Source organism: Oncorhynchus tshawytscha, unplaced genomic scaffold, assembly GCF_018296145.1.
Source record: "Oncorhynchus tshawytscha isolate Ot180627B unplaced genomic scaffold, Otsh_v2.0 Un_contig_6574_pilon_pilon, whole genome shotgun sequence".
NCBI lineage: Eukaryota > Metazoa > Chordata > Actinopteri > Salmoniformes > Salmonidae > Oncorhynchus > Oncorhynchus tshawytscha.
The window spans coordinates 1-14050 of NW_024606933.1; the positions used below are offsets into that span (position 1 = coordinate 1).

General features: G+C 42.1%; 1 protein-coding gene across 1 annotated transcript; it reads right to left on the reverse strand.

Annotated features, from left to right (window-relative positions):
* Nucleotides 1–6796: 6796 nt before the first annotated feature.
* On the reverse strand, nt 6797–8282 carry LOC121842305 (intestinal mucin-like protein; the record flags this gene model as incomplete). The annotated part of the gene is made up of 4 exons (XM_042312327.1): nt 6797–7165; nt 7366–7486; nt 7882–7921; nt 8155–8282. Coding segments are annotated over 4 exons (470 nt in total), but the record flags the coding sequence as incomplete, so codon positions are not given.
* Nucleotides 8283–14050: the final 5768 nt, after the last annotated feature.

Consider the following 14050-nt stretch of genomic DNA (forward strand, 5'->3'; position numbering starts at 1 on the left):
CAGTTGGGTATTAGAGCACGATGTGGTGGAGGCATCAGGGGTTAACTTAAACCCTCATGCATGATAAATACACCATCATTTGCGTGTACACAGGAGTGCATCATGGAACACAGCGGCTTCTACCTGACTAGTAATGCGTCTGCACATATATATTGTAATAATCAGAGATCGAATTATACAACCAATTTTCCAAAGCCTATAGAGTTATCAGAGGCCTGGGAAGTAGGTCTCAGCGAGATTACACACCCCCATAGTTGGTATAATATCAAAGTTAAGGACCATGATATTTATTGCAAAAGGATATCGACAGACCCTTCCACCGGTGAAAACAAAGAACTGGAGGCACGCACTCGCTACTGTGCCGAATCTCGAGAGTTTCATCTGCTAGGGCCTATACACTCTGACATTTTCTTTCAAGAACGTTTACTCTTAAATCCGGTTGATTTAAGAATAACATTAGGCTAAGGGCTAAGGATTAGTGTTGCCTAATGTCTGCCCAGGACGGGGACTTTAGTTTAAGTGTTGGGGGCAACGCTTTTTATTAAAAAACTGTCTGTATCTCTGATAGTTCGTCTGGGTCACTCACAGACTTTGATGAAAGGAAATTCCCTTTACCTTCTCCAAAGAATTACCATGAAAACCTTTAGCATACCCGTGGGCAGTAGAATCTGCAGTCAAGAAAACCTTTTTCTAGGCCCTTTACCCCGATACATTGTTATAGGTTTGGTTGATCACGCCTCTAATACGGGCAGCTTACATAAAAACCCATTTAATTTTCAACACTTCAATGCAGAGTATGTAGCTCCCTGTCAGGACGGACGTCAGGTCCCTGCTAAGGCTTTCCAACTGCAATTTAATAACAATATATCTGTGCGAGAATTTTACAATCTATTTCTGGCTACCGGGAGGCATCTAAAAGATCTCTCTTTACCTATAGACAGATTTTATTTTGCAGAGGGTTACACATTGTATGCTTTCAATTTATCACCAGATGATTACATCTCAGGAAATCTGTCTGTGGTGTCCCAAGGTAACCTCAGGCTGGAAATGCATGTCCGTCCACCTTTAGCCTGTACCGTTAGCATGATTGTTTATGCATGCTCTGATTCATACTTGGAAGTGAATGCCCGAAGACAGGTCTTAGTGGATTATTATTAAGGAGCAAAGACATGAATACCCAAGAGTTGGAAGGGATCATGAGCAAATTGATTGGATTTTTTTTTATGGAGTGTTGGCTTACCTATTGCGAAATGGCCGGAGTGGCCGGCCATGTTCATTGTCAAAACCCGTCCTAAACACATGCCGGGTGAACATTGGCTAGCTGTGACATTAGAAGAGGAAAGAGGGAAGAAAATGTACCCCGGTTTTTCACATTTCCCCAAATATATTCAATAATATTTGACCAAAAATGGATCAAAGATATACTACAGCATTAAACAAGATAACCTTTCCACTACATGGGTCACCACTGTGTATTCTACCTATGCCAAAAAGCCTGGGGAGTTTCTTTTGAAGATGTTATGTCTCTTTATAATGATGATTTAAGAAGTAATGATAACGTTGTAGCTTGTTTCGTTAGAAAATATCAAAAGTGTTCAAATATGTGTCCTTTAAGACCGTGTAATCAAGGCGTATGCTCACGTCAAATGTTTCAAGAATTGCCACAAATGTTAAATGGATAAATTTTTTCAAATACAATTGATTGAATTTAATCGTAGTCATTCAAAAGTCATTCAAAAGTCTAACCACCCAGAGAGATCGGGATTAGGAAAAGGTCCGGAGACGTTCAGCGGGGTACATGAGTTATCATCATCCCTTTCATGGGGGGGGGTTGTTGGGGCATCTTTAGGGGGGCTGTAGCTCATTGAAAGTTTTTGTGTTAAAGGTTGAATCTGTAGACGAAGCTTATAGTTGGGTCCCACCAAGAGGGGAATGTTGAGGATGGCCAGGGCCTTAAGAAACTGACGCCACCCGGGAGGTCTTCTGTCATCAGCAACCTTGTGGGCAGCCGTGGTACTTTTAAGCAAGTCAAGCATATGAGAACCCCTGACAACAGAGCCCTGAAGGATAAACTCTCCTTTGTCATTCCAAGTAGCGGTCCCCTTTGAGTCTTTTATCTTGTTCATAATGTATCTAACATTTTTCCTGTTACGTGCCGGAACATGTGTCAACATGTCATGCATAACTTTATCTTCAACAGGTATTTGATCTTCAGCCGGTAAGATCGCAGGTACAGGCATTACAGGGGCTTGGCTCTCGCTAGGCTCGTCATCTTTTACAGGGTCCGGCAGGGAAAGCGTTAAATGGTTGGTCTCTCTCTCTCACCTTGGTTTACCAAGGCCAAATACCTTTGCAATAGGTTTGTGTATTTTTGGACCTCATCATAGGGGTTCCAGCCTTTTCGGTTCAAATATCCTTCATGGGCGTATCCAAATCATTTTCTGCTGTTTGTCTGATATTTTCAGGACCCTGCATTTGTTTTTTTAAGTCTATCCATCTCTTGTTGAAACACCAGGTACATTTTATTGGCCATCAAACTCTGTGTTCAACCCCCACATCTGGCAGCAATAAGGCTGGTGATGAAGGGCACGGCTATACTTAGGAAAGGAAGAAGAAAACCGCCAGATTGTTGTATGCTGTCTTTTCTTTTGAAGACTTGCCCTTTTATTGGCAAAGAGTTTAATCGCGGTCTTTTGTCTCTTTAATTTTTTCAATTGGGTCAGGGTGAGGGGAATGCCTCCTTTGAGAAGATTCAAAGCAATCTCACATAGGGCTAATATGAGATCTGAAGAACAGTGACCCAAGATGGCCTTCCCTTCTTTAGCTGTATTCCCAACTGGGCTTCTCAAGAGGGGCAGGTTTCTTTTTAAACGCAGAGACATAGCGTTTACTTTTTAGGAATATACGCAGCCGGCCACTCCCATGGGAACAGACCGGTTCGTATCCTCAGGTGTTCTGGAGTATTTGCTTTTAAATCCACGATTAAATAAGAAAATGACGCTTTGGTAGCGTCCTCGTAGCTTTCCATAAAGTAGGATTTCCTTCCGGGTACATCTGCTGAGTTAGAGTATTAATTTGTAGTTTGTTTCTAGGATTTTTGAACAAAACCATGTAATTGGTGTTCAAACTGATGGTGCGGCTATTTTTACCTTGGTGAAAGACATTCTGCACCAAGTAAAGCACGGACAGGTTTCTATGATGAATATATTGGGTAAAAGCTTGTGCAATTTCGAGGACCTGCAAATAGCATATCGTCCAAAACCAGCAAATTGTTTTTATGAGGAGGGAGAAGTTCATCATCAGACAGGGATTCAGGTATTCCTTCAACAAACTTGATTTTTATTTTCTTCAACAATTCATCATACAGAGGTTGATAACACGAATAACACCACACAATATTATCAGGCTTTTGAGATAACACAGGTTCAGAATTCTCTAAAATACTTTTTACAAAACAAGTTTTACCACTATTTGAGGGGACTGCATTTAAGGCCGATTATGGTAGTTGCAACCGGGGGTCAAAAACTTCTACAGCAGTCATTATATCTTAAGCTTTAAGACACACTGGGGCTTGTAGCATAAGTCAGTAGCCAAAGGGCAATGTGGTCCCGTCAGGCAAAAGCAGTCTCTTGTTATAGACTACCCTGAATCTTTTAGTAAGTGGGGCATTCCTTAGATGGAAGCCCTTTTTATCCCTAACAATTTTTTTGTAGGAGCTCAAAATCTCCAAGGCACTATTTCGGCCGTTTATGAACCCCTCGACCAAGCGTGTGATTGATTCCAAGTTGACACTCATAGTTTTTGAGTCAAGCCTTTGGCTTTCAACACCACGTGATTGTCACGTGATGTGATTGCCTCCTGTGAATCACCATGTGATTGCCTCCTGTGGTCCCAAAAGGAAACCTTTTCTGACCATTCTGTGATATGGTCACCATCTTCGAGTTAAACCACCCAGATAGTTGCTAAGTGGGGGGGTTCCAATCACCCTATTTGCTTACATAGACCACAGAGTCTATGTCATGGTAAAGAACCCGCCTCTGAAGCTGCTCCATGAGGGCGTACAGTTCAAGTCGGCCATAGGCCGTGCTAAATGCTGCAAGAAACACATTTACATTACCCGGGGGTAGAACCCACTTCTTGTTACGCCTCCATTGCAGCAGGGCAATGTCTTGACTCAAGAATGAAAAATTAGATGAAGTGGTTCAGAAGAAGGTAGGAGTCATAGGCTCTAGAATTGTGCGCTATAAACGTGAAGTTTCTGTACTGGGGTTTTCTAAAATGTTTTAGAAAAAGCAGTGCACAATTGGGTCCCTCTGCCGACCACTTTTCACCCTTGAAAGTCATGGTAAATACAAAAATAGGCAAATGAACCCCTGATTGCTGATTTGTCTCAAAATCATAGAACACGTATTTCTCTGAATGTTCATCTTCAGCCAAGGGCTGAATATAACACTTGTGTGGCACTTCCTGAACCACTTCAGCGTCTCTGCTTTTCAAAGGCCCTTTACAAATTGGGCAATGTATTATTCCACACACATTAGGTTTAGGGCTGTCTATTTGTACCTTTTTGGGATAGGGGGCAGCATTTTCACTTTTGGATGAATAGCATGCCCATAGTGAACTGCCTCCTACTCTGTCCCAGATGCTAATATATGCATATTATTATTAGTATTGGATAGAAAACACTCTGAAGTTTCTAAAACTGTTTGAATGATGTCCGTGAGTAAAACAGAACTCATATGGCAGGCAAAAACCTGAGAACAATCCAAACAGGAAGTGGGACATCTGAGGTTTGTAGTTTTTCAAAACTTGGCCTACCGAATACACATTGAGATATGGATAAAGTTGCACTTCATACGGCTTCCACTAGATGTCAACCGTCTTTAGAAACTTGAATGAGGATTCTGCTATAAAGGAAGGGCTCATGAGACCTCTTTGAGTCAGTGGTCTGGCAGAGATCCTTGGTCTCATGACGCGTGTTCCCGACAGAGTTACCTCTCGTTCCAGTGCATTTCTGAGGACAAAGGAATTCTCCGGTTGGAACATTATTGATGTTTTATGTTAACTTCTTGGTGACAGGGGGCAGTATTTTCAAGTCTGGATGCATGCCCAAATTCAACTGCCTGCTACTCATCCCCAGAAGATAAAATATGCATAGTATTAGTATATTTGGGTAGTAAACACTCTGAAGTTTCTAAAACTGTTTGAATCACGTCTGTGAGTATTACATAACTTATTTAGCAAGGCGAAACCCCGAGGACAAACCATTCAGATTTGTTTTTTTTGAGGTCACTCTCTTTTCAATACGATTTCATTGGGAATCCAGATTTCTAAGGGACCTTCTTGCAGTTCTTATCGCATCCACTGGATGTCAACAGTCTTTAGAAACTGGTTGAGGTTATTCCTTTGTGTAATGAAGAAGTCCGGCCATCTTGAACGAGGGTCACTTGAAGCGTACTGTTTGAGGCGAGTGACCAGAAAGCTACAGTTTGTTTTCCTCCTGTATAGAACACAGATCATCCCGTCTTCAATTTTATCAATTATTTACGTTGAAAAATACCTAAAGTTGCATTACAAAAGTAGTTTGAAATGTTTTGGCAAAGTTTACAGGTAACTTTTGAGATATTTTGTAGTCACGTAGCGCAAGTTGGAATCAGTGTGTTTCTGGATCAAACGCGCCAAATAAATTGACATTTTAGATATATATCGACGGAATTAATCGAACAAAAGGACCATTTGTGATGTTTATGGGACATATTGGAGTGTCAACAAAATAAGCCTGTCAAAGGTAAGGCATGAATTATATTTTTATTTCTGCGTTTTGTGTTGCGCCTGCAGGGTTCAAATATGCTTTTCTGTCCTTGTTTACTATGGTGCTATCCTCAGATATTAGCATCGTTTGCTTTCGCCGAAAAGCCTTTTTGAAATCTGACATGTTGGCTGGATTCACAACAAGTGTAGCTTTAATTTGCTATATTGTATGTGTGATTTCATGAAAGTTGGATTTTTATAGTAATTTATTTGAATTTGGCGCTCTGCATTTTCACTGGCTTTTGGTCAAGTGGGAGGCTACATATTGCAGAGAGGTTAATGAGAGTCACGTCACAACATGCGTTAGAAATGCAAAATTGGCCTCTCGAATGGCACAGCATCACAGTGCTCTGGCATCACTACAGGCCTGGGTTCGATTCCAGAATATTAGCTACATGATGACAAACACATTCATTGAGATAGAATTGGCTAAACAAAATGTGTGGTTCTTGTGACATTTTGACATCAATGAATAAGAATAGGTAATCAGTGTTGCAGATTTCAGTGACTAATCTGTGATCGCTACATATATTTCTGTACTTGTATATTGATAATACCCATTGATTCTTGAAGAATATCACTTATAAATGCCTAATGAGCTGAGTTCAACTGTCGTAGTCCATCACAACCCAAAATATAAGATTGTTTTATTCCATTGTTGGTAAACAACATAATTGTTAACAAAAACTCTATAGCCTCAAAACGTAATTAAAACTATCATTTTGATATCATGGACGGTCAGTTCTTACATCCATGGCCTGTCTATGAACTTGAGAGTGGTTACATTTCTCCAGCCCCATTCTTCAGCTTTTTGCCAAAACACTGGCAGGGTGGATACCTTGTTATTGTTTGAATTGCAGATTGCCCCTTTTAATAGTAACCGTTATGTAATGAATATGTTCTTTATTAAATACTATGTGTACTGTTTCCCTAGTCACACAATGACGCACTTGACAATATGAAATAAAACAAGAAAGATAATGACTTCATGCTTCTTCATCAGTTTAATAGGTTTGCATAATGTCTATGATAGTGTAGAGAGAAAGGACATGCAGTTCATGAAAGTAGCCTATATGATAATGAGACAGACCCTATTGGTTCCCTTTAGATAAAACTATTGAATATTCCATGCAGGTAAATAAGAACACTTCAAAAGACTTCATTCGTCAAGGCCTAATCTAAGTGGTTCTTCTTGTCACACTCAGAGTCATGGCAGCCACACTTATCAATGTAAATGTAGGACTGCATGATCTTCTTCCCATCAGGGCAGACCATCTCCACCTTCCTCTCACTGGTAGACATCTCTTGACAGCAGGAGCAGGAGTGCATCAGGGTGTTTTTCTCTGCAGAGTACCTAGCAAACAGGACACACACACAACACTGTTAGAAACAGTACCACATTTATTCTGCCATAGGTCACCTCCCATTGAAATCTTACCCTTCAATCCAATTCCCCGCATACACATTTCTGCAAAACCCAAATGCATGTTGCGTTTGTTTCTGTGGGGTTTTTTGGCATGTGTGTGTGTGTTCTTATTTAGAGTTTGTACTTACATAGAAGATGTTCCACAGGATCCCCCGCAGGCTGAGATTTCCACCGGCACAGAGGACCTGCAGTTATTCACCTCAAGGTAGGTGGTGGTGTTCTTCACATCACAGTGACTGATTAAAGTGCCTGTGGAGGTAGACAGAGTTAAGGAGGACATTTTAAAGTGGTGAGTTTCCCCCTTACTATGTAAAGTGCATAGACTTTTAGCAACTTGAAAAAGTACATCACATCTGTATTCAGTTTCATCTACAGTAACTCAACATTGATTTATTGTGTCATAAGAGGTCAGGCTCATAAGAGGTTATGTTCATAAGAGGTCAGGTTCATAAGAGGTTATGTTCATAAGAGTTTATGTTGATAAGAGGTCAGGTTCATAAGAGGTTATGTTCAAAAGAGGTTATGTTCATAAGAGGTCAGGTTCATAAGAGGTTATGTTTGACGAGTAGATCTGATGTATAAACGAAAAATACAAAACAAATCATGAATATTTAGAAATGAATCATTATATTGTTTTAACTTACAGGTTGTGCAACATCCATTTGCATCAGTTTTCTCAGTTCCCTGTCAAAAAGAATAGTGTACAGCTCAATTTGGATATGACTAGTTACAGTCTATTGAGCTAGAGAACACAGTGTAGATGTTATATTGGAAAACTATGATCATCTATGAATATGTTACTCGGGTGTAAATTTAATATAACCTCCAAGTTACTATCAAATGAAGCAAGCAGTATATTTAGGTATAGTTACTTTACTTCAAACAAACACATTCAACCAGTTTCCTCATCTACTTACAGGGACACAGTCCTCTGGACGGAACACTGGGCATTCCAATTTGGATTCCACAACGATGAACTGATTGTTTGTCTTTGTGCATTCATACTTCACACAGCGGTCACTAGGGGGCGACCAAAACTCCCAAGCTGTCAAGTAGCAGAAAAATAAATGTTGGTGATTTAATACTGTACGTTATAAAAACTTCAATAAATAAGCGTTGATAAATCATTTATAAACCTTTCAGAAATATATACATCATTATTCAAAAATGTAAACAAGCATTACAATTCTTAAGCATTTACATCTTTAACATTTATGATCATTTATGATGCATTTATGAACATTTTTAAGCATTTATATGTTCTCATTAGGGAATCAATATTTAGGTTTATTTCATGCAAAATGTACAAATTATTTATTGTAATATTGCTCTATTCTGCCAGAGTTTCAAAGAAGTGTCACTTCTCACCGTGTATTCAGTATTGTTGTGGACACAAACAGGTTTGGCCACTGAAAGAACACACAATAAAAGGATCAGACAATGGTTGAGACATAACAGTTGTTGAACGGTTAAGTTAGTCACAATTCCTGCACCATGTTACCATCATGACACTTGCACCATGTTACCATCATGACACCTGCACCATGTTACCATCATGACACCTGCACCATGTTACCATCATGACACCTCCACCATGTTACCATCATGACACCTGCACCATGTTACCATCATGACACTTGCTCCATGATACCATCATGACACTTGCACCATGTTACCATCATGACACCTGCACCATGTTAACATCATGACACCTGCATCGTGTTACCATCATGACACCTGCTCCATGTTACCATCATGACACTTGCACCATGATACCAACATGACACCTGCACCATGTTCATGATAATATTTACATTCATCCTGGGCTTAATAATTAGCTCCAGGTTGAAGTTAAAGTCTAAGTACATGATATGTTTGAGTGAGCGCTGTGCCTTTCCACGTTCTTGGAATAGAAATATGAAGTCACTGTTTTATCACTTTACACAGTTTTTAAATTATGGTGCATGATGGTCCATGACATGGTCCAATGACAGGGTCCAGTGACAGGGTCCAGGGTGACAGGGTCCAATAACAGGGTCCAATGACAGGGTCCAATAACAGGGTCCTCTGAAGGGTCCTCTGACAGGGTCCAATGAGGGTCTAATGACAGGGTCCAATGACAGGGTCCTCTGACAGGGTCCTCTGACAGGGTCCAATGAGGGTCCAATGACAGGGTCCTCTGACAGGGTCCCAATGACAGGGTCCACTGACAGGGTTCAATAACATGGTCCAATGACAGGGTCCAATGACAGGGTTCAATGACAGGGGGTCCAATAACATGGTCCAATGACAGGGTCCAATGACAGGGTCCAATGACATGGTCCAATGACAGGGTCCAATAACAGGGTCCAATGACAGGGTCCAATAACAGGGTCCAATAACATGGTCCAATGACAGGGTCCAATAACAGGGTCCACTGCATTGGTCAGTATAAAGGCTTCATAAACACTACAGAAATGTGTCACAAATCTTCTATAACCATGTGGCTGTCACACCCTGACCTTAGTATTCTTTGTTTTCTTTATTATTTTGGTTAGGTCAGGGTGTGACAAGGGTGATGTGTGTGTTTTTGTCTCATTCCAGGGTGTTTGTACTGTCTAGGGTTTTTTGTAGATTCATGGGGTTGTTTTCATCTAGGTGTTTATGTTGGTCTATGGTTGCCTATATTGGTTCTGAATTAGAGGCAGGTGTTTATCGTTGTCTCTGATTGGGAACCACATTTAGGCAGTCATCTTCCCTGGGTATTTCGTGGGTTATTGTTATATGTTATATTGCACGTTAGCACATTGTTTATATAGCGGTCACGTTCATCTTATTCGTTTTGTTGTTTTTGTTTTAAGTGTTCTTCGTGTTCTTCATTAAATAAAGAAGAATGTATTCTAACCACGCTGCGCTTGGTCTACTCCATGCGACGATCGTGACAGTGGCATAACTGCATGACATAACTCACTGTGTCAAATTAGACAAACCTGTGCTTTACAAATGGTGGCATAAACTTAATAAATGTCTAATGAATAATTAACCTATATTTATTGTAATTTAACCTGGAGTATATCCGATCAGCTAGGAGACTGAATCCTCGTCAGGCAAGGTGGGCCATGTTTTTCACCAGATTTCGTTTCACTATCTCATATAGACCAGGTTCCCTCAACACTAAGGCCGACGCGCTGTCAAGACTCTATGACACTGAGGACAGGTCCATCGATCCTACTCCCATCATTCCGGCAACTAAGCTGGTGGCACCAGTAGTATGGGATGTGGACGCGGACATCGAGCGGGCGCTAAGGGAGGAACCTGCGCCTCCACAGTGTCCGGAGGGTCGTAGGTATGTGCCGCTGGCTGTTCGTGATCAATTGATTCGATGGGCTCATTGTCTACCCTCGTCGGGTCACCCAGGTATTTTTAGGACAGTGCGAGGTCTTGAGAGGAAGTACTGGTGGCCCACTTTGAGGAGGGATGTGCGATTCTATGTTTCCTCCTGTTCGGTGTGCGCCCAGAGTAAGGCTCCTAGACACCTGCCAAGAGGTAAATTACAACCTCTTCCCGTTCCACAACGGCCGTGGACCCATCTATCGGTGGATTTTCTTACTGACCTTCCCCCCTCTCAGGATAACACTACGATCCTGGTCGTTGTGGATCGGTTCTCTAAGTCCTGCCGTCTTATCCCATTGCCCGGTCTCCCTACGGCCCTACAGACTGTGGAGGCTCTTTTCACCCATGTCTTCCGGCACTACGGGGTGCCCGAGGATGTAGTTTCTGATCGGGGCCCCCAGTTTATCTCCCGTGTTTGGAGGGCATTTATGGAACGTCTGGGGGTCTCGGTCAGCCTGACCTCAGGGTATCACCCGGAGAGTAATGGGCAGGTGGAGAGAGTGAACCAGGAGGTGGGTAGGTTTCTGCGGTCGTATTGCCAGGACCGGCCAGGGGAGTGGGCGAGATATATTCCCTGGGCAGAAATAGCCCAGAACTCACTAAGCCACTCCTCTACCAACATGTCACCATTTGAGTGCGTGTTGGGGTACCAGCCAGTCCTGGCACCGTGGCATCAGAGCCAGACTGAGGCTCCTGCGGTGGAGGAGTGGGTGCAGCGCTCTAAGGAGACCTGGAGGGCTGTCCAAGAGTCATTATGCCAAGCGAGTATAAGGCAGAAGAAGAGCGCTGACCATCACCGCAGTGAGGCCCCGTGTTTGCACCTGGGGACAGGGTCTGGCTCTCGACCCGAAACCTGCCCCTCCGCTTGCCCTACCGGAAGCTGGGTCCGCAGTGTATAGGGCCATTTAAAGTCCTGAGGAGAATAAACGAGGTTTGTTATCGATTATTACTTCCTTCGTATTATCGTATTAACCCCTCGTTTCATGTGTCTCTTCTCAGGCCAGTGGTAGCTGGTCCCATGCAGGAAGGTGAGGTTCCGGAGGTTCCTCCGCCCCCTCCGGACATCGAGGGGTCCCCGGCGTACAAGATACGAGCTATTCTGGACTCGAGACGCCGGGTGAGGGGCTTGCAGTACCTCGTTGACTGGGAGGGGTACGGTCCGGAGGAGAGGTGCTGGGTTCCGGTGAGGGATATTCTAGATCCATCTATGTTGAGTGAGTTCCATCGCCTCCATCCGGATCGCACCAGCGCCTCGGCCCCCGGGTCGTCCTCGAGGCCGGCGTCGGCGCGCTGCGGGAGCTGCGCGTCAGGGGGGGGGTACTGTCACGAATATTACCGAGGGTGACTCCCCTTCTTGTTCGGGTGGCGCTCGGCGGTCGTCGTCACCGGTCTACTAGCTATCGCCGATCCGTTGTTCTGTGTTCCTTTGGTTTTGTCTGATTGGTATCACCTGTTTCTTGTTTGGTTGTTAGGGTAGGGTTATATATAGTTTGTTCAGCCCGCTTCTGTTTCGTGCGGGCTTGTTAGTCTGTTTTGTTGTTTGAGTGTTTTTTGTTTGTATTTGGGTTTCACGCTGTCCGTTTATATTTCTGATCATTTGTTTTTTCTACTTTTGGTTCATGTTATGTTTCCGGGACATTAAAGCGTGTTTTTTCCCACATCTTTTGCTCTCTGCGCCTGACTCCACACCTCCTCACTCATTTATCGTAACACAGAACCTCCTGAAGAAAGAGAGGTAAGAACCCATTGGTCCACCAGCTCAGGGACAAGCTACACTAATCACAGTCCCGTGATTATGTCACAGAGTTATGGCACATTTATGAACCCTTTATAAAGCACGTTATAGATGCTTTGTAACACATTTATACACTAATCACAGTCCGGTGTTCAATGTAATTACATTGCTGGACTTTTTTGAAACGTTATGTATTTACATTTATTTGAAAATGTACAAATAAAAGGAAATGTATGGTTTAAACAGGTCTTTAATGTGTATTTGTTTTAGCTGTTAGTGATAATTCCCAGATTGTTAATATGTTGATGTTCACATCATTAAGCTTTTATGTGTGTGTTGTGAATGGCCAAAGAGGTCTGACTCTACAGTGAATACAGCATTATATGATATAGAGTCTATATGTGTGTGTAGTGAATGGCCAAAGAGGTCTGACTCTACAGTGAATACAGCATTATATGATATAGAGTCGTTATGGATGTATTTATGAATGACAGAAGGTGGCGCTCTTCAAACTAAGTGTTACAATCAATGAATAGGTTATTAACGTTCTGATGACTTATGAAGGTTCTCTCATGATCCACAGGTTACTGGTATTTAACACATTTACATATACATATATACATATATATTTATATATATATTTACATATATTAACATATAAACATATTTACATATTTACTGTAGGGTGACAGGTATTTAACACAGTCAAAGTCCGAATTATTGGCCATTTCCACAATTTATATTCCTCAAATGTTATTTTAAACCTAACTAACTAACGAAGGCCAAGATGGATGCGTTGGTCCACCAGACGTTCTTGGAACGAGATTAGTTGTAATGTGACTAACGTGACTTCACTTTAGAGAGTAAGCCGTCCTTCAGCACAACGCCCTTTATAAAACACAAGTTTATATTGTATTCAACACAGTGTTTTATGTCACATTTGACATCGGTGATTATGTCACAGAGTTATGGCACATTTATGAACCATTTATAAAGCATGTTATAGATGCTTTGTAAACACATTTATGTAGTGCTTATGAAGGCTTTATGAAGTAGCTAGAATGAAGAGCTGTTTGGTGCTAACATTCCACTCCTTGTCATATGTCAAACATTTAGCACAAACAGACTTGTACCCAGGTTACCTGGTAGCACGTTAAGGTGCCTCTCTATCCTGTCTCTACTCACCACATGTATTTTATCTGACAGCAGTCCACCGTCTCGTTGACCAACACCTCCCCGTACTTCTTACAGGTAACAATTTCTTGGGGCGGACATTTCACTGGTTCACACTGGACACTCAGTGTGTGTCAGCATTACACGTGCACTTCTGGCAGTTACTGTGCCAAGTCTCACCAAACTGTGTTGGAACAAAACAAACACTGTTAGCAGAGACTTCAAATGTATTAAGACAAGGACTGGCCACCCGTCAGAGCCTGGTTCCTCTCTTGGTTTATTCTAGGTTTTTCTACCTTCTAGGGGAGTTTCCCCTAGCCACTGTCTCTCCCTCTGCATTTCTTGCTCTTTGAGTTTTTTAGGCTGGGTATGTGTAAAGGCTTTGTTGCTGCTGATGATGAAAAGGCTTTATCAATACATTTGATTGATTGATAATAACAATAGGGCTGCAGCCTCTTCAGGGCTGGACAACTTTACAAGCCCCAATGAAACTAGTAAACTGATTAAAATAATGGGGCTCTATACAGAACCTT